At 42.8% G+C, this 20,714-nt stretch overlaps 1 protein-coding gene across 2 annotated transcripts in view; it reads right to left on the bottom strand.

Moving 5' to 3' along the window:
- Positions 1-20,714, bottom strand: part of LOC124001106 (kinectin-like) — a 48,386-nt gene that overhangs the window by 19,305 nt on the left and 8,367 nt on the right. For both annotated transcript variants that reach the window (XM_046307658.1, XM_046307659.1), the window contains exons 2-16: positions 10,216-10,862; positions 9,773-9,931; positions 9,478-9,582; positions 8,195-8,430; positions 7,928-8,059; positions 7,459-7,565; positions 2,680-2,824; positions 2,173-2,269; positions 1,809-1,987; positions 1,437-1,505; positions 1,298-1,335; positions 1,050-1,140; positions 577-645; positions 402-439; positions 68-158 (exon numbers count right to left, since the gene is read on the bottom strand). In XM_046307658.1, coding sequence (XP_046163614.1) covers positions 68-158; positions 402-439; positions 577-645; positions 1,050-1,140; positions 1,298-1,335; positions 1,437-1,505; positions 1,809-1,987; positions 2,173-2,269; positions 2,680-2,824; positions 7,459-7,565; positions 7,928-8,059; positions 8,195-8,430; positions 9,478-9,582; positions 9,773-9,931; positions 10,216-10,861 — 2,202 coding nt within the window. In that variant the 5' untranslated portion in view covers position 10,862. The remainder of the gene's footprint in view (positions 1-67; positions 159-401; positions 440-576; positions 646-1,049; positions 1,141-1,297; positions 1,336-1,436; positions 1,506-1,808; positions 1,988-2,172; positions 2,270-2,679; positions 2,825-7,458; positions 7,566-7,927; positions 8,060-8,194; positions 8,431-9,477; positions 9,583-9,772; positions 9,932-10,215; positions 10,863-20,714) is intronic.

Below are 20,714 nucleotides of genomic sequence, written 5' to 3' on the forward strand. Positions count from 1 at the left end.
ACAATATTTGTCTAAACAGTGATGTCAGGTGGGTCAAGCTTATTCCCGACCCTTGACCCCTACTCACCGTCAATTCCTCCTCCTTATTGGCCACCTCAATCATTCCCATCTTCAGCAGGTCCTCCACAGTCTTGATTTTCTCCTCCCTCTCTTGGACACTGCAGGGGGCACAACACAAAGACAGGGTTATAAGGGTTACAATCATAGCATTGTTTTCAGGTGTGGTATTAATACCACGTTTCTAAATAGAGGCAAGACGACAACATTTTATCTACTTGTAAAACTACCCAGCAATAAGGATAAAATTAGTGCACATTTGATGTAACTAGATAGAATGGGAAGCAGAACAGTCAACTCTCTGGCAGGTTCTAAATTGCTTAAAAATGTTCTCACACACACACCTCTTCTGGAACTGATCCAAGGCCAGCTGAGAAACAGTCTAGATGAGGATAGAAGGAGGGCGAGAAGGAAGGAGAGGAGGGAGGGAGAAAGGGTGTCAGAGGGTGCGCATACTGAAGGACTGGTAGATCACAGCAGGAGTTCCATCTAAGAAAACAGGAGTGTTTCACTTCTGACCTGTTCAGAAATCTGAGCCTGCAGATTCTGGAGCGCTGCCTTCAGTGACATGTTGTCATTGTGCATGGCCTGTGGAGGCCAGAGAAGCAACATAGAAGGAAAAGAGGGTGAGGGCAGGAGGCCCAGAGTCAACAACATTCATCTCAAATAAAGGAGACATCTTACTATTACGTTGACAGTATGTATGTAGGTCTACAGTAGTATGATAATATCTTTATACCATTGAATTTTTCCAGCTAATTCACTTTGCAAAATGGACAAAAGCGGCCCAGAGGGATGTCATATCTGTTTTATTACTGCATTAGCTAATATGCTTCACGAAGACAGAAATTGCATGTACAGTAAGCCCTTTAAATCAACCCACCGTACTGTATGCAGCATTCCTGTAGCTCAACACATTCCAGCCGGTCAACAGACCATCATATATAGAGCAGGAGTAATAATGGGGGTTTAGACAGTACTACTGTAGGTACCTGCATGTTAGTTTCCCTGCTGGCGCCACTGCTCCTCTCACTATTCAGGGAGTCCTCCAGACTCTTCCTCTGCAGCTCCTTCTCAGCCAGCCTGGACGCCACACATGACAGGAGTCAGCAACACAAACCCGTAGGACAGGGAGAAGAGTCAGAGAGGACATTATATAGAACAAATGGACATTCAAGGATCAGGCTAAACACATGTGCAAGAGGTGTGGGTATTCATTTCAAACTTGCAAAACACTTACAGCTTCTGCAGCTCTTCAAAGTGGGAGACAGTAGTGGCCTGAAAGAGGAGGGAAGACAGTAGTCACAACATACTCACATACCGGTATACAAATAGAAACATATCACCTCAACTAAAGGGTGAACAATGCTCGTCCATACCTGAGAGCTCAACTGGGCCTGCAGAGTCTCAATCTGGGCATTGAGGCCACTTTTTTCACTCAGGAGATCCTGTCAGGAACGAAGGAGGTTATTTTCAATGCATACCAGAATATCTTTGTGCAAAAAATATAAATATGACTTAAAAATAAGCCTATTGTTTTATCCCCATTTCTCAACCAAGCCATTTCACAGTTTTTTAATTACCCCTCTCCCTTGTTTCTGAAAGGTTTGAGAGTGTAAAGACGACCTGTCCACACCTGGCACAATAACCACAACATCCAAGTAGAACTGTCAACTGTAAATCCTAGAGAATGTGTTATTGTTATACACATCACATCTGTCATTACAACCATAAGGGCTGTGTTCCCCTACCTGGACCTGCACTGAGTCTTCAGCCAGGCTGTGCTGGGACACCTCCAGCAGCTGCATCACCTTCAGCTCCACCTGGTCCTTGGACACAATGGTGTCGGTCAGGCTGCTGTGCAGCGTCTGGATCTCCTTGTTCTTGTTGCTCATCTCTGTCTCCACCGCCAGCAGCTGACTCTGCAGCTCTGAGAGAGGAGCCACACCAGATAAAATCACTTACTGGGTATACAACACAAGCCACTTATACATGTGGTGCTCATGACAATGGTGCTCAAAATTGGCTTATACTATTATACTAGTATTACTTATTAGCAATGGGAGGTTCATTAGCTTGAGTTTAGAAGTCTGTTTCTAGAAACTCTGTGAGCACCTTCTTTAGCAGCATGAAGTTTCTCCCTCTCTGCGTTAACATTGTGGAGGTAATTCTGGAGCTCCTCCCAACCCCGCTTAGCATCCTGCAGTTGAGCCTGGTGACAACGGGACACAACATTTAGCATTTTAACAGTGTACATACACTGACACAACCTCTCACTGTACTGTATTGGTTATGAAAAACACAGGAAAGGCTGACCTGGGTGTGCTTTGCAGGGAAGCAGTGTTTATACTGAGCACAAAGCTTCAAACAGCCCCACTTCCTAAACCAACATATTCACCACTTCCCTGTTCTATGACACACCACCCAACCCTCCTTAGGATCGACGGACACAGGCCCTCCCGTGGTTACAGTGAGAAACCCTAAACAGTCCAGGTCTCACCATGAAGGTGAGATTCCTTTGTGTTTCATCTCTGTGGGGCAGCCTAGTGAACTATGTGCTGAATAAATAACTAAATAAGATGCCTGTGTTAGGCACGGTCCCTCCCCTGAAAGACAGCACACCTCCAGCTGAGACACGTTCTGCTTGTAGTTGACCTCCAGCGACTTCCTCTGGTGCTCCTCCTGCTGCAGCTTGTTGTTGTTCTCCGTCAGCTCTTTCATCAGACCAGAGTACTCCGAGCGCAGCTGGTTCAGCTCCGACGACTGCCTGCCATACACACCACACCAACTATTACAACCCACACACTCATCAATGCCATGCTTCAAAGACAACTAGTATTTCTACGATGCGATACAATACCAAACAAGGCAACACTAAACATGTCATCCCCAATCAGTGTAATTTTGTAAATTACAGATCTCTATGGCAAGACGCATCATTCACCCAAATTTCGTCAAAATGGGGCCAGTGGTGTATAGCTATGTTATGTGAAGCGCTACACAAATTCAACAGTCACAAGATGGGGACTTCAAATAGGCCTATGGCACATCAAAGGAACTGTGTCCTACTGTTAAGATGGGTTAAATGGAAACTGAAATCTGGACACACTGTAGGTCAATAACCTCTTTCACAGCCTTAATATTAACTCCTGCAGAATGAAGCATTTCTTGGGAGTAAAATGATACACCAAATGTAGACAACATTTGGACTTGGGAACAGGAGTGGAGGAATATGATTAATTTATTTCAGCATCTTGAGAGAATGTGAATGCTCAGTTAGATACCATCTGTAGAGGTGCCATCTTTATTAGCATCATAAAAGCCGACAGTATTTCAACCACATGAAATATGCATCGAAGCTAAGATGTTATCAGAAACACGTTGGGTTGTTTTCACAGCTTTCTATTTCCTTACAACCAGTCAAACTGATGTCATTTGGTACATTTTGCACTGAAAATCTTTGTAGTTTTGTTTTTGTTATTGCATTTTCTCCCCGGTCCTTACACGTCTTTGCTCCGCGAAAGAAGCAGAGAATACAGAAAACTTTACCGATGTCAACTAGATAGAATGAATGCTTCAATCGATTTATGACATTCTGGTGAGCAAGGGTTTATTTAGGCTTCTATGGCAACATATAATGACAGAAGAGAAGCTGCATACATCTAACTAGACAAGTTTAATAAAAAAATAGCTTACGAAAATGTTGGAAATTATAAGCAGAAACGTATAAAAAAATCAGGCAAAAAAAAAATCCTGTATCCCGTCAAAAAAATATATTCTGCCCTCTGACCTTAGCCTACAGCGCATTTTCTATATTAGCGGGTTAGGGTTGGTTGCAGGCCTCAGATTTTCACTTTATCACATATAGTCGGGCGGTTGCTGATGAGTTATTAGCAATTTTGGGCGGGTGCGAGTGAACAAACAGTTGACTATGTACAGTTGACTACTATTTGTAAGTCGCTCTGGATAAGAGCGTCTGCTAAATGACTTAAATGTAAATGTACAGCGTCCCCCTTGGGCCAATCAGTGTAATTTTGCAAATGGCTTATCTCTACAGCAAGACACATTATTCACCCAAGTTTCATAGAAAGTGGGCCAGTGGTGTCAGATATCACGTGGGTTAGCTAGACTCATATCCCTGAGCATGGGTGCCAAATTTCATCAGAGTCAAACAGATCAAAGAGATAAACATGTGCCCGTTATAGCGTCACCGTGAGGTCAATATAACTGTTGCATATGTTTAGTCTTGACACTGTTTACAACATGTGTACCAAATGTTGTTACAATACGGCAAAGTTCTATTGGTCAATATTGTTTTAGGTAGTAGTCTGGAAAATATTGTGTTGAGAGACCTTTGTCCATAGATACCACATATGTGATTCAAGACGGCGCCGGTGAAGACGTTTTAAAAACAGATTTTGTACATAATGTTGCTGCTACCGTCTCTTATGACCAAAAATAACTTTTGGACATCAGAACAACGATTACTCACAATGAACTGGCAGAAGCTTTTTTTCCCTTTAACGAGTCCTGACGAGCCTGACGTGAAGGACATACTGCTTTCCCGGGAACACGCCCAAATCCCTGTCATTTGTGTGGGGGAAAAAATGAAAAAAAGAAGAGGACGGAGGTCGGGCTGCCTTCTGAGAATTTGTAGGCGATCGAATAAACCCTACCTGCCTTCCGCTCTACTAACTAACGTGCATTCATTAGAAATAAGCATTCATTAGCATTAAAAACTGTAAAATCTTATGCTTCACGGAGTCGTGGCTGAACAACGGCATTATCAAAATATAGCAGGCTGGTTTCTTCTCTGTATCGGCAGGTTTGAACAGCAGTGTCTGGTAAGACAAGGGGTGGAGGACTATGCATACATGTAAAAAAACAGTTGGTGCATGATATCTAAGGAAGTCTCTAGGTTTTGCTCGCCAGAGGTAGAGTATCTCATGATCAACTGTAGACCACACCATTTACCTAGAGAGTTTTCATAGATGTCTATATACCACCACAGACCGATGTTGGCACTAAGACCGCACTCAATGAGCTGTATATCGCCATAAGCAAACAGGAAAATGCTCATCCAGAAGTGGCGCTCCTAGTGGCCGGGGACTTTAATGTAGGGAAACTTAAACCTGTTTCACCAAATTCCAAATCAGGATGTTTAATGTGCAACCAGAAAAAAAGGACAAAAAAAACTCTAGACCACCTTTCCTCCACACACAGAGACGCGTACAAAGCTCTCCCTCAGCCACCATTTGGCAAATAATGACCATAATTCTAACCTCCTGATTTCGGTCAATAAAAAAGTGGGCAGATGAAGCAGATGCTAAGCTACAGGATTGTTTTGCTAGCACAAACTGGAATATGTTCTGGGATTCTTACGATGGCATTGAGGAGTACACTACATCAGTCACTGGCTTCATCAATAAGTGCATTGATGATGTCGTCCCCACAGTGACCGTACGTACATACCCCAACCAGAAGCCATGGATTACAGGCAACATTCGCACTGAGCTGAAGGCTAGAGCTTAGAGCCACTTTCAAGGAGCCGGACTCTAACCCGGAAGCTGATAAGAAATCCTGCTATGCTCTCTGACAAACCATCAAACAGGGAAAGTGTCAACACAGGAATAAGATCGAATCGTACTACACCAGCTCCGATGCCCGTCGGAGGTGGCAGGGCTTGCAAACCATTACAGACTATAAAGTGAAGCACAGCCGAGAGCTGCCCAGTGACACGAGCCTACCAGACGAGTTAGAAGTAATTTATCTTTACTTCGAGGAAAAAACACTAAAACATGCATGAGAGCACCAGCTGTTCTGGATTACTGCGTGATCAGGCTCTCCGCAGCCGATGTGAGTAAGACCTGGACACCTATTCATTGACTACAGCTCAGCGTTCAACACCATATTGCCCACAAAGCTCATCAATTAGCTATGGTCCCTAGGAATAAACACCTCCCTCTGCAACTGGATCCTAGACTTCCTGATAGGTCGCCCCCAGGTGGTAAGAGTAGGTAAACAGCACATCCGCCATGTTGATATTCAACACAGGGGCCCCTTAGGGGTGCGTGCTCAATCCCCTCCTGTACTCCCTGTTCACCCATGACTGCACAGCCAGGCACGACTCCAACACCTTCATTAAGTTTGCCGATGCCACAACAGTGGAGTGGTAGGCCTCATCACCGATGAGACTCTCCCTCAATGTGATCAAGACAAAGGAGATGATTGTGGACTACAGGAAAAGGAGGACCGAGCACGCCCCCATTCTCATTGACGGGGCCGTAGTGGAGCAGGTTGAGAGCTTCAAGTACCTTTGTGTCCACATCACCAACAAACTAACATGGTCCAAGCACACCAAGACAGTCGTGAAGAGGGCACGACAAAACCTATTCCCCCTCAGGAGACTGAAAAGTCTTGGCATGGGTCCTCAGATCCTCAAAAGGTTCTACAGCTGCTCCATCGAGAGCATTCTGACTGGTTGCATCACTGCCTGGTATGGCAGTGATGCCTTCAGAGGAAGGCCCTAAAAATGGTCAAAGACTCCAGCCACCCTAGTCATAGACTGTTCTCTCTGTTACCGCATGGCAAGTATGGGAGCGCCAGGTCTAGGTCCAAAAGGCTTCTAAAACAGCTTCTACCCCCAAGCCATAAGACTCCTGAACATCTAATTAAATGGCTACCCAGACTATTTGCATTGCCCCCCCTTTTATGCCGCTGCTACTCTCTGTTATTATCTATGAAGTTACATGTAGGTAGAGTTATTAAAGTATATATTACCTTGACTAACCGGTGCCCCCCCCCCACACACACACATGGACTCTGTACTGGTACCCCCTCCCCTGTATAGTCTCGCTGTTATTTTACTGCTGCTCTTTAACGACTTGTTACTTTTATTTCTTATTCTTATTTTTTAAACTGCATTGTTGGTTAGGGGCTTTTAAGTCAATTTCACTGTAAGATCTACAACTTTTGTGCAGTGCATGTGACTAATACAATTTGATACCAAGATTCACGCAATTCGGTCCTTCAGTGCCAGAAGAGTAGCGTTTTAAGTGTTTTCCACAAAATTCTAAATGGCCGAAAATTCTTAATGGCAAAATTGCTCCTTGTGAGTAGAGGGACCTATGCACCAAATTTCATGACTCTAGGTCAAACGGGGTGAGCATCGTGACCTTTCAAAGTTAGCATTTTCAATCTTTTGTTATAGCACCACCATCTGGCCAATCAGTGTACTTTTGTAACTGCAGGATCTCTTTGGCAAGACGCATCATTTACCCAAGTTTAGTCAGAATTAAGCCAGTGCTGTCCGAGGTATTGTGTGCGACTAACGTACGAACGTGGGGGACAACGAAGACCTTAACATTTTATAAACTAGGAGGGCTGGGAAGTGGCTCTCACTTGCTCTCCATCTGGTTGGTGGCAGAGCTGACTGCGTCTCTCAGGATGCCATTCTCCTGCTGCAGCCTGGCGATCTGACCCTCCAGCTGCTCCCTCAGCTTCTGGAACTACACAGTACAAATCACTGGGAGTCAATTTAACTTAACTAGGCAAGTCAGTTAAGAACAAATTCTTATTTACAATGACGGCCTAAGAACAGTGGGTTAACTGCATTGTTCAGGGGCAGAACGACAGATTTTTACCTTGTCAGCTCGGGGATTTGATCTAGCAACCTTTCGGTTACTGGCCCAACACTCTAACTACTAGGCTACCTGTTGCTCTAACCACCTAACATACAGCATCAGAAACAGTACTCTGTATACTGCCTTAGGACTGATGTCTGAGTATGAAGCATGACAGTAAAAGGGTGACGGTAGTTGAGGTTTGGCCTGTTAAGGTAAAGGTTGTATCAGTGGTGGATGGTGCTCACCTTCATCTGCATGCCCTGAAGCTCTCCCTGGGCTTTAGCCTGCACGACATTCAGCTCCTTCTCCATTGCCCCACGCTGGTCCCTCAGAACTGCCTCCGCTCTCACAGTCTTCTGCTTCTCGTGCTGCAGCTCCTAACAGAGGAAAGGGCAGAAACAGCAGCAGTGAAATGTCACCAAGCCACGGGTAGTCAACCAGTGATGTAGTCAATGGATATGCATTATTGTACCGGTATCTTAGGGTTATCTTGTGAGTGTGTGCAGCTGTACCTTGCTGAGCTGCTGGACCTTGTCCTTGGCGATGGAGGCTTCCTCCTGCAGAGTGGTGAGGAGCCTCTCTCTCTCCAGGGATAAGGGGTCAGTCTTCACTGCAGACTTCTGCCAAGCGTCCAGGGCAGAGGGGTTCTTTTCTTTAAGCACAGTAACCACACTCACAGCCTCTGCCTGTGACAGGGCCAGACTGCCCAGGCCCACTAGCAGCTCCTTCAGCTTCACCTCAGAATTCTCTACAAATATACACACATACAGGTAGAGGATGAATTATATTATGTGTTGTATGGTAGCTGATGTGTTGAATAAATGAGTGCAGTGTAAATACATTTATAAAATATCCCTGTTCATATTTCAGCTTTAATTAAGTTATAATGCCAGAGAAGCCTGTGAGTTGCTAGAGACACGACCCAGTCGTTCAGCCTTTTTGTTCTGTCTATGGACGCGACCCAATCGTTCATTCAAAATGCTCCATTGCCATACAGGCTGGCAACGTTCTTAAACTTTGCTTGCTAGCTAGCCAACTATGGCTAACTTACAGTCACATCAAATAGTGCAGCCAGAATAACAGCAAAGTAGCTGCATTTGCGTTTGTTTAAGCTGTTTGCTAGTGACATTTATTTGGATACAGCCATAACAAAAGAGCTATGCACAATTTCGCCTGGCATAGAAAATGTGCTTTCTCGCCAGGACACCGTTGTTCAGAGGAGACAGCCAACAACACAGCTAACACAATCACTTCCAACTGAAGCTGGAAAGATAGCAAACTGGCTGCACCTTGTTTCGTTTGACCTGTTTTCCATTGATAGTTATTTGTATATCCATAAAAATGAAGCTGATTCATGATTCCGACTGGCTGAGAAAAGCTGCCTGGCTGTCTGTCTCATCCCGACTCCTGACACGTTCACAATATTACGGCTGGAGATCGAATTTGACTATTGAAACGATGCTGCAAATGTCGGAGAGACAGACAGCAAGGTTTATACAAATCTCTGCTGTTGAAAACTAGATGTTAGTCTCAAAGAAATGTGAGATAATGTCTAGATGCTTTTTATAATGGAGATCAGGTTGATAAATTGCCTGGTTGGGCTGATGAGACAGTGGATTGCGCAGTCAGATGGAACAGAGTAAATAGCCATTTTAACATCATAAATTTAGCCGGTGGTAACTTGCGGAATAGACACTGGCTGGAATTAAGTTTTAACCAATCAGCATTCAGGATTAGACACACCCATTGTATAAACATGGTATAGCAGCTATATGTTAGAGTGTAAGTTTCGCACCTTTGTTGGCCTCGTTCTTCTGTTTCTTGCCACTCCCCTTGGAGGGCGCGTCATCATTGTGGTTGGCAGAAGTCGCAGAGTCAGCCTGGACATCATCCACTGGGGCTGGGGGAGACAGAAGCACATGATCATATTTGCTGCCAGACACATAAATCAAGATATTGTTGGCCCAAGGATTTCATTTTCAAAAAAAGGCAGATTTAGATATATTCTGCTTTTTTCTAGCAGCGTCAAACAATGTCTCTAAACCTGCTCTGACTTTGATTACACTACAGTAAGTATTCATCATCCTTACCATGCTCAGTCTTCTGCTTCTTGGCAGAGTTTCTTTTTTTGCCACTGGTTGTGGTGGTGTCTGGGGGGGCAGGACCATCCTGTGCTTTGGTTTCCACCAGCACTGGAGCCTCCTTTTTGACTGGAGCTGGAGCCTTCTCCACCTTAATCTCTTCCTCCACTAGACAGGAACGAACAAGAGGACAATTAGGTTTAGGAGATACGACGAGGATGCCACTATGATAGACACATTTGTGTAGAAGGTATTTTGAGGTTATGGCCATTTTAACAAACTCCCTCCCACTCCCTACTCATACTGTGCTTTAAATAATCAGATTTGATTCGGGAGGATAGACACTAATGAGTGGCCTCAGGGAAGATGCTAGCCCCGTTTGCAGACGCAGGCAAGTGCCCCGGACAACACACATCCTCATCCTACTAAAGCCACTCTGGCCTTCTACTCACCAGACTCTGTCTTCTGCTTCTTCTTCTCCTTCTTCTTCTTGCCAGAGGGCTGGGGTGGGGTCTGGGCCTGGCATGGGGGCTGGGCCTGGCATGGGGGCTGAGACTGGTGGTCAAGCTGGGGTGAGGGGGGACTGGATTTAGCCACTGGGGCAGGGGGCTCTGCTTTGCGGCCAGCTGGCTTAGAGCCGTTCACCTCAGGTTCCTCGGCAGGGGGAACAGCTGCAGCTTTGGCAGCTTTCTTCTCCTTCTTCTTCCTCTCCCTCACCCCTACAGGGGCCTCGGCTGGCGCTGCCACAGGGACAGGAACCGGGGTGGGCGGGGCCATAGGGGTAGGCTCCTCCTCCTCAGCGGTGGAGCTGCTCACGGCGTCAGCCATGTCAAAGTCCCGCAGGTCTTCCTCTGACTCTCCTCCTCCCCCACCACCTCCTCCGCTACTGCTCTCCTTCTTCTTGCTCTTTTTCTTGTCATTCTTCTTGCGAGTGTCTGGTTTGGAGGGTGGCAGCTTGAGATCTCGTTTCTGCCTGGCTAGCACCTCATCATAAGAGGTCTCCTTCATGAAGAGCCAGAAGAAGAGGAAGATGAGGGCGATGACCAGGGATGGGGCCAGGATTACCAAGTACTGAGAGTCATAGATGTCCAGCGCCATTCTGAAGAGACAGAGCAAGAATGAGTCATGAGTATCATGCACATGATAAGCCAACTGTCAACATAAGACATTTAACAAATGCGTCATAGCTGCAAATAATGGATAGCAAAATAGCTGATCAGTTCATTCCTAAATGTCCTATACCTCTTCTTCGTTGCCACATATTTTAGATGAAAGAGTTGATTCTCACACGGACTAGGTCAATTCCAAACTTCAAGGCCGGTCAGACACTGGCACAGCCCCATCCATGCCAGGGCAGCCCAGTGAAAGGGGAAATGGGGTAACGTGATTTACAAGATGAACAGCTACAGGCGCTTCCAGACATCCCAGATCATTCTGACACGAATAGCTGTGGTGCCAGAACACATTCCACCTCTCCCAGTGCCTCCCTAATAAGAGGACGCTGGCGCTGCTGCTGACACTTCCTCAATACGTTATGGGTTTGATATACTACAGCAAAAATGCTAATGACTTTTCCACACTGCATACATTTTTGGTAAGAAATGTGACAACTCCTGGAGGTTATCTGCAGTCAGAGGGAGACAGCCCTGTGCAGAGGGAATGTGTGTGTGTGTGTGTGTGTGTGTGTGTGTGTGTGTGTGTGTGTGTGTGTGTGTGTGTGTGTGTGTGTGTGTGTGTGTGTGTGTGTGTGTGTGTGTGTGTGTGTGTGTGTGTGTGTGTGTGTGTGTGTGTGTGTGTGTGTGTGTGTGTGTGTGTGTGTGTGTGTGGGTGGGAGGGAGGGGTAATTAGCATGTACGAAGAACACCTTTGTGTCTTCCCTCACCCATAGTCCTCTCATCTCTGTGATAGGGTCTATTAGACTAGTAGAGTACACTGTCCTAGCCTACAGCCTAACACTTTCTTTACACACAAACATGGTAGACTAGCTACTAAAGTTGGTAACGCTTTCAAGCAATGTACTTACGAGAAACAATATGCACTGAATTAATCTGTCTACCTTTTATCATGTCCATAGTGTGTGTATTAGCTAGATGAAAGAAACAAAATGGACACCCTGATGGATTGCACCTCGAGGGTGACATGACACTCTAAACTCAATAGAGGAAGGCTTTGCAAGGGGCAAAAATACACCAACGTGTAAATATTGTCCCAGTGCTGCAGCTGCAGTTTTGCACCAGCCTGTTGAGAGGTGAAAATGCTCTTCTCCTGGCAGGCCCAAGACACAGCAAGATGTCGTTGTCAAGCAAGGTAAAGCCTACGCATGTCCCTTAGCATTTACACAGGATGCTGGACATAAATAGTGTGCTAAATGGCATATATTATTATTATTATTACAAAACATTAGAAACACCTGAGCGGTGTTGAATACCCATACTAACATACTGTATACTACATACTTAATGAGTATATACTACATACTATTAGTTAATTTTAGTATATTGTAAAAGAACGGTATCCTTTCAGTTGTGTGTACTAGTGCTCGCCTGTCTACCAGAAGTTGATGCTGTTGCTATGCAACCTTTTGCTAGCATAACAAATTACTAGCTATACATTTTACGACTTCGGGTGCGTTCTTAAATTCAATCCGGAGTGCCAGAGAGTGCTCAGTGTGCTCTGGGCATTAGTAAATTCAAAGCTTTGTCAGATTGTCCGTTTGTTACTGCAGAGCATTTCGCTCTCAAGAGCGTACACTGAACGCTCTCTCCGAGGAGTAGGGTTGATCGGAGCGTTCTGACCATACAGCGGCAGTCAATCACCCAAGCTAACTGGTTTGCTACTACCAGACACAAATGAGAGAACACCTCACTCTAACAAATCAAATACATTTGTCACATGCACTGAATACAAAAGGTGTTGGTAGACCTTACAGGGAGATGCTTACTTACAAGCCCTTAACCAACAATGCAGTTTTAAGAAAATACCAACAAAGAAAGTAAGAGATAAGAACAACAAATAAGCAGCAGTCGGTTAAGCTGTTTTCATGTTATTCAGAGCATTGGTGACTGTGCTGCTGGCAACAATTTAATTATGCTTTTTTTTTGCCGACGTTTACTACCATCGACCATATTCAACAGGTGTTGAGCGTTCGTAGATTCATCAGTTATTATGGTCTCTGGTACACTCCGATAAGAGTGAGCTGAAATCGGAGTAGATAGCCAGAGCGAATTTATGCACCCGAATGTCCATTGCTAACGCACGACTATACTACTTAGCTAAGCTAATTATGACGGGAATAATCAAGTCAATAAACGTTGGTTAGTTAGTTAGATAGCATATAGTTAATATACAGGTAAGTTCGATGTATTAATAGCCAACTAACGGTAGGCAGCTAGCTAACATACCGGTGGTACATACTGCTGTAATGATATTCTATGCGGTTCGTTTTCTGCAATGTATGTAGTTCTGTCTGAGCTGGTCTTGTCTATTGATGTTCAGTATTATGTCATTCTGTATTATGTTTTGTGTGGACCCCAGGAAGAGTAGCCAAAAGCTAATGGGGATCCTAATAAAAATCCCCCCCCCAAAAAAAATCTGAAAATGTTGTGAAGCAATACTTATTTTCTGATCAATTGTATTATGGGCCCTAAAATCACGGAAATAGTGTCCACTGCTTGTATACTTCGTATTTTGGCGAATGTAGTACGACATCCCGGAACGTTTGGCATTCTAACTAGATCCATACTATGACCAGTAAGCATTCTACATTTACGTCACAAATAGTAGAGTTAGTATGAGCATTCAAACACAGCTCTGCTCTTCCCATGACAGACGGACCAGGTGAAAGCTATGATCCCTTAATGTCCTTGTTAAATCCAATTCAAACAGTGACCATGTTTACATATGCACAGTATTCCGTATAGTAGCTCATATCCCACTTAAGGTCTTATCCCACTCACGAGTATCCTTGTAGCCATGAATAAACAGAATATTCCTAATTTAAGTATATGGGTTAAATAGAATAGGCACACTGAGTGTCGGCCTATAATAATATTAACTCCTGCAGAATTATACATTTCTTGCAGTGAAATTATACAACAAATGTTAATTTTGTCTCGGGAACAAGAGTGGAGAAATAGGATTTCTTCCTTTCAGCATTTCTTGAGAAAATGTGAAAGCTATGTTATGTGTTCTTTTGACACTGGTGTTATGCAAGCAGATAGTATTTCAACCACATAAAATATGCACCCAAGACAAACCGAAGTCTTAACAGAAACGTGTGGACTTTTCATTTCCTTAAAACCGGTCAAGCTGATGACATTTGGACATTTTGCACAGGACTAATCTTTCCACTGTTTTCTCCCCGGTCACTAAACAAAACAGACAACTTTACCAGCGTTAGATAGAATGCATGCATGAGTAATCTAGTTATGAAAGACAATATTCCGTTGAGCACTACTCTAATTGGACTTCTGAGGTAACAAGTTGTGGCAGAAAATAAGCTACATGTATCAAACTACTGTTGACAAATGGCTACCAAATGTTGTGAATTATAAAATGGCTACCAAATGTTGTGAATTATAAAATGGCTACCAAATGTTGTGAATTATAATATGGCTACCAAATGTTGTGAATTATAATATGGCTACCAAATGTTGTGAATTATAATATGGCTACCAAATGTTGTGAATTATAATATGGCCTACCAAATGTTGTGAATTATAATATGGCCTACCAAATGTTGTGAATTATAATATGGCTACCAAATGTTGTGAATTATAATATGGCCTACCAAATGTTGTGAATTATAATATGGCTACCAAATGTTGTGAATTATAATATGGCTACCAAATGTTGTGAATTATAATATGGCTACCAAATGTTGTGAATTATAATATGGCCTACCAAATGTTGTGAATTATAATATGGCTACCAAATGTTGTGAATTATAATATGGCTACCAAATGTTGTGAATTATAATATGGCCTACCAAATGTTGTGAATTATAATATGGCCTACCAAATGTTGTGAATTATAATATGGCCTACCAAATGTTGTGAATTATAATATGGCCTACCAAATGTTGTGAATTATAATATGGCCTACCAAATGTTGTGAATTATAATATGGCCTACCAAATGTTGTGAATTATAATATGGCTACCAAATGTTGTGAATTATAATATGGCCACCAAATGTTGTGAATTATAATATGGCTACCAAATGTTGTGAATTATAATATGGCTACCAAATGTTGTGAATTATAATATGGCCTACCAAAGCAGAAATGTCTAAATTAGGTGATGAAAGTGTCCTGCAGTAAAAAATATATATATATTTTTGTTTTAACTTTATTTAACTAGGCAAGTCAGTTAAGAACAAATTATTATTTTCAATGACAGCCTATGAACAGTGGGTTAACTGCCTGTTCAGGTGCAGAACGACAGATTTGTACCTTGTCAGCTCGGGGGTCTGAACTTGCAACCTTCCGGTTACTAGTCCAACACTCTAACCACTAGGCCACCCTGCCACCCATTATAGAAGGCAAAATTATGGTGGATCGAACTGAGCATATAGTCTACCTTTTGAAGTAATTTGTTTGACAATAAAATGAAAACATAAAATCACCCATGATATGCAAAACTGAGCAGACTGCAAAAAACGACAGTAAAACAGGATAAGTTGTTTACATGCACAGTATCCAGTCTTAGATTAGCATTTCCCAGGCATCTTATCCGGGTTTCTCATAACCCGGGATAAAGCATTTTCGGGATATGTGTCAACCCAAAAACAGAATACTTGAGTATCCCGAATAATAACGGGATGTTGGTGTGCATGTAATGTGGTCAGTGTAGATGAAGGGGAGGAGACGGGTAAAGAAAGATTTAAGCCTAGAGACAATTGAGACATGGATTTTATTTATACTGTGCATTCGGAAAGTATTCAGATCCCTTGACTTTTTCCACATTTTGTCACGTCACAGCTTTCCTCTAAAATTGATTAAATTGTCGTCCATCCCCCCCCACCCACACAACCTAATAATGTCAAAGCAAAAACAGGTTTAAACTTTTTTGCAAATGTTTCAGAAAAAAAAGATTTTTTTTTTTTTTTTACATCAAATTGTAAGCCATTTATCCAAAGCGAAAGTACGCTTTTACCCTTCATACCCTTTACTCAAATCAAATTGTATTGGTCACATACACATTGTTAGCAGATGTTAATGTGAGATGTAAATGTAAATGCTTGTGCTTCTAGTTCCGACAGAGCAGTAATATCTAACAATTCCCCAACAAATACACACAAATCTAAAGAGGTGAATAAGAATATGTACATGTAAGTATATGGATGAGAGATGGCCAAGCGGCATAGGAAAGGTGCAATAGATGGTATAAAATACAGTATATACACAGTACCGGTCAAAAGTTTGGGGTCACTTGGAAATGTCCTTGTTTTTGAAAGGAAAGCACATTTTTTGTCCATTAAAATAACATAAAATTGATCAGAAATACAGTGTAGACATTGTTAATGTTGTAAATGACTATTGTAGCTGGAAACAGCAGATTTTTTAAATGGATTATCTACATAGGCTTACAGAGGCCCATTATCAGCAGCCATCACTCATGTGTTCTAATGGCATGTTGTGTTAGCTATTTATTATTTTAAAAGGCTAATTGTTCATTCGAAAACCATTTCACAATTATGTTAGCACAGCTGAAAACTGTTCTGATTAAAGAAGCAATAAAACTGGCTTTCTTTAGACTCGTTGAGTATCTGGAGCATCAGCGTTTGTGGGTTTGATTAAAGGCTCAAAATGGCCAGAAGCAAAAGGTCTTTCTTCTGAAACTCATCAGTCTATTATTGTTCTGAGAAATGAAGGCTATTCCATGCAAGAAATTGCCAAGAAACTGTAGATCTCGTACAACTCTGTGTACTACTCCCTTCACATTACAGCGCAAACTGGCTCTAACCAGAATAGAAAGAGGAGTGGGAGGCCCCGGTGCACAACTGAGCAAGAGGACAAGTACATTAGTGTCTAGTTTGAGAAACAGACGCCTCACAAGTCCTCAACTGGCAGCTTCATTAAATAGTACCTGCAAAACACCAGTCTCGACGTCAACAGTGAAGAGGCGACTCCGGGATGCTGGCCTTATAGGCAGAGTTGCAAAAAAAAAGCCATATCTCAGACTGGTCAATAAAAAGAACAGATTATAATTGGCTGGAGAACACAAACACTGGACTTTTCTTTCCAAAACAAGGACATTTCTAAGTGACCCCAAACCTTTGAACGGTAGTATACATGTGATATGAGTAATGTAAGATATGTAAGGATTATTTCAAATTGCCACTGTTTAAAGTAACTTGTGATCCATTTATTAAAGTAGCAAGGGATTGGGTCTCAATGTAGGTTGCAGCCTCTCTGACTTTGATTTGTATTCAGACCCTTCACTCAGTACTTTGTTGAAGCATCCTTGGCAGTGACTACAGCCTCGGGTCTTCTTGGGTATGACGCTACAAGCTTGGCACACCTGTATTTGGGGAGTTCTCATTCTTCTCTGCAGATCCTCTCAAGCTCTGTCAGGTTGGATGGGGAGTGTCGCTGCAGAGTTGTTCTCAGAGCTCTCCAGAGATGCTCAAGTCCTGGCTCCGGCTGGGCCACTCAAGGACATTGAGACTCGTCCCGAAGACACTCCTGCATTGTCGTGGCTGTGTGTTTAGGGTTGTTTTCCTGTTGGAAGGTGAACCTTAGTCCCAGTATGAGGCCCTGAGCATTCTGGAGCAGATTTTCATCAAGGATCTTTCTATACTTTCCTCTGTTCATGTTTCCCTTGATTGTGACTAGTCTCCCAGACACTGCTGCAGAAAAATATAACCACAGCATGATGTTGCCACCACAATGCTTCACCGTAGGAATGGTGCCAGGTTTCCTCCTCTTAGCATTCAGGCCAAAGAGTTCAATCTTGTTTATTATGGTCAGAGTCCTTTAGGTGCATTTTGACAAACTCCTAGCAGGCTTTCATGTGCATTTTACTGAGGAGTGGCTTCCGTCTGGCCACTCTAGCATAAAGGCCTCATTGGTGGTGGAGTGCTGCAGAAATGTTTGTCCTTCTGAAAGGTTCTCCCATCTCCACAGAGGAACTCTGAAGCTCTGTCAGAGTGACCATCGGGTCATCTCCCTGACCAAGGGCCTTTTCCCCCCGATTGCTCAGTTTGGCCAGCTCTAGGAAGTCGGGGTGGTTACAAACTTCTTCCATTTAAGAATGGAGGCCACTGTGTTCTTGGGGACCTTCAATGCTGCAGACAATTTTTGGTACCCTTCCCCAGATCTGTGCCTCCACACAATCCTGTCTCGGCGCTCTACAGACAATTCCGTCAACCTCATTGCTTGGTTTTTGCTGCTCTGAGATGCACTGCCAACTGTGAGACCTTATATAGACAGGTGTGTGTATTTCCAAATTATGTCCAATCAATTGAATTTTCCACAGGTGGACTCCAATCAAGTTGTAGAAACATCTCAAGGATGATCAATGGGAACAGGATGAACCTGAGCTCAATTTCGAGTCTCACAGCAAAGGGTCTGAATCCTTATGTAAATAAGGTATCTGTTTATTTTTAGTACATTTGCACAACTTTCTAAAAACATTTCACTTTGTCATTATGGGGTATTGTGTGTAGATTGGTGAGGATTTTTTATTTATTTTTAATCCATTTTAGAACAAGGCTGCAACGTAAAAACAATTGGAAAAGGGGAAGGGGTCTGAATACTTTCCAAATGCAATGTATGTTTGCCATTCAAAAGGTCAATGGGCAAGATACAAGATTTAGGTGCCTTTAAAACAGGATATGGTAGTCTGTGGTAGAAAAAGAGATGAGGAAGGAGACCATAGTATCAATGCAAACATAGTAGGCTCTATTAGTTTCAAGAAACCACAACAGTGGAAGACAATATAGTGGTAAAACTCACCACGAGGATCATTACATTGCCAAAAAACATTAGTAGAAAAAAATGCCTGTCCAACAACCACCTGAACAGAGATTGTTTTACTTAGTCAGGCATCACTTTATTTGTACACAGAGTGGAAATTAAAACATTTCAGCCCTAGGGCATGGTCTAGTTTGAAGTGTACTATTGTTGTCAACAATACAAACAGTTGCGCCAACCGTGGCTGACAGGACAATACCCGCTTGCTCTGGATTCAGATTGGTGTCAGCAATAGCACAGGACTCAGCCCCCTCTGTCTAGCTAGCACATCTCATATGCTGGGCCTCTTAGTTAGGCCCTAATTTGGATTAAGCAGATTACCCATGATAATACATTAAGAATAACTTCCCGCTGCAGTGCTTCTCTGGGCCTGATGGGCTTGAGGTGCAACAGTCAGTTTCACCTAGGCCTGTAAAACCTCTCCCATTATTTCACACCTGACACACACACACACCGACTCATGCACAAACAAACACACACATAGTCCAGCAAGCAGCCAGATAGATATATATCCAACAACTGTCATCATGTAAGGCTAACTTATCATTCACTTGTTCCTCATTCTCAGAGATTGCTTCAGACCATTTCCAATGACAAAACTTCTCCAATTAGAAATAAATTGTATTCAAGTGAGTTCTCACAGAGCACGAATGCATATGGGGGCAATTCCACAGTAACAGATTTACCGTGGAGACTCAGATCTTTCACTTAGAATGACCATTAGATCATAACAACATTAGATCATAACAACATTAGACCATTAGACCAAACATAACAACAAAAACATTGATTTCAAAGTTTAACAAACAATACAACTCTATGCACAATGACTACTTGACAATTTACACAGAAAGAAAACAAACAATGTTTACAGTAACAACATTTTATCTGCACAGTTCTTGTGTTTTTGTAAAATTCTGTGGAAATTGTTAAGTAGTCCTTGGGCATAGAGTTCAATGGATTGTTAAACTTTGAAATCAATGGCTTTTGTTTGGTATAGATTTTAAAGTGAAAAATCTGAGTCTCCATTACCATGGATTTGCCCATGAGCTACATTTTGCGTGGTTGTTGTGGTTAAAGGTGAATTCATGCCAATATTTAAGAGTTCTATATATTAACGTCAAACCCCTGAAGGAGTATGCCACCTCACCAATTCCATAATTACCCTCTGGACACACCCCTTCTCCTAACAACTCACCACACCTGAACTCACTCTGATAATCAGCATTCCTCTCTCTTCCTCACTTATATAAGCAGCTTTTTTTTCCACCTCATTGTTTGTGGTGGCTTAAGTCCTTTGTTGTGTGTACTGGGTGCTGAAGGTGTTTTTTATTTTATTATTATTTTTAACATGTACAACAAACTTTGTCGGTTTATTGTCAATCAGAGTGACACTTTACTTAGACTACTTCCTTTTCTTATATTCTGAGTTCTATAGATCTTGACAATGGCCTTTTTTGATTAGCATGTTTTGTTATACTTTATTTCTCAGTTCTGGCACTGTCTTGTGTGTTAACTCTCAGCACCAAACCAGAGCACCCACCCTCAGTTATTTCAGTCTTGTCCTGCAAGAGCAGAAAACACTAGTTGGGACAATTTGGAGATGTGAAAGTTAAGACCTCTTAAGCAGAATAAAACACTAGGCAGTGTGGACAGGATTGCGGTGGGTGAGTTGCATCATACCTGCCTGATTGCTTTCTGCCCTGACTATGCCTCAGACTGGAGGGTGCAAACATTTCCCATTGCAGCAGGAGCCATATCCTAGCATGGAAATGAGCCTGAAGACAAAGCTCTCTTGGACCATTCCCCGGAGCTCCTGTTTTGGCAGGGACAGGCCTCAGGAACCCCCATGATAAATTGTCAACGTGGCGAACCAACCTTTCAGGGCACTACACCTGACCTGTAGCTTGTCATTTGTTAGTACCATCTATGTTTAGTAACTAGGCTTGGGCGGTATACCAGGGTATTTGGAAAA

Source organism: Oncorhynchus gorbuscha, linkage group LG17 (genome assembly GCF_021184085.1).
Source record: "Oncorhynchus gorbuscha isolate QuinsamMale2020 ecotype Even-year linkage group LG17, OgorEven_v1.0, whole genome shotgun sequence".
Lineage (NCBI taxonomy): Eukaryota > Metazoa > Chordata > Actinopteri > Salmoniformes > Salmonidae > Oncorhynchus > Oncorhynchus gorbuscha.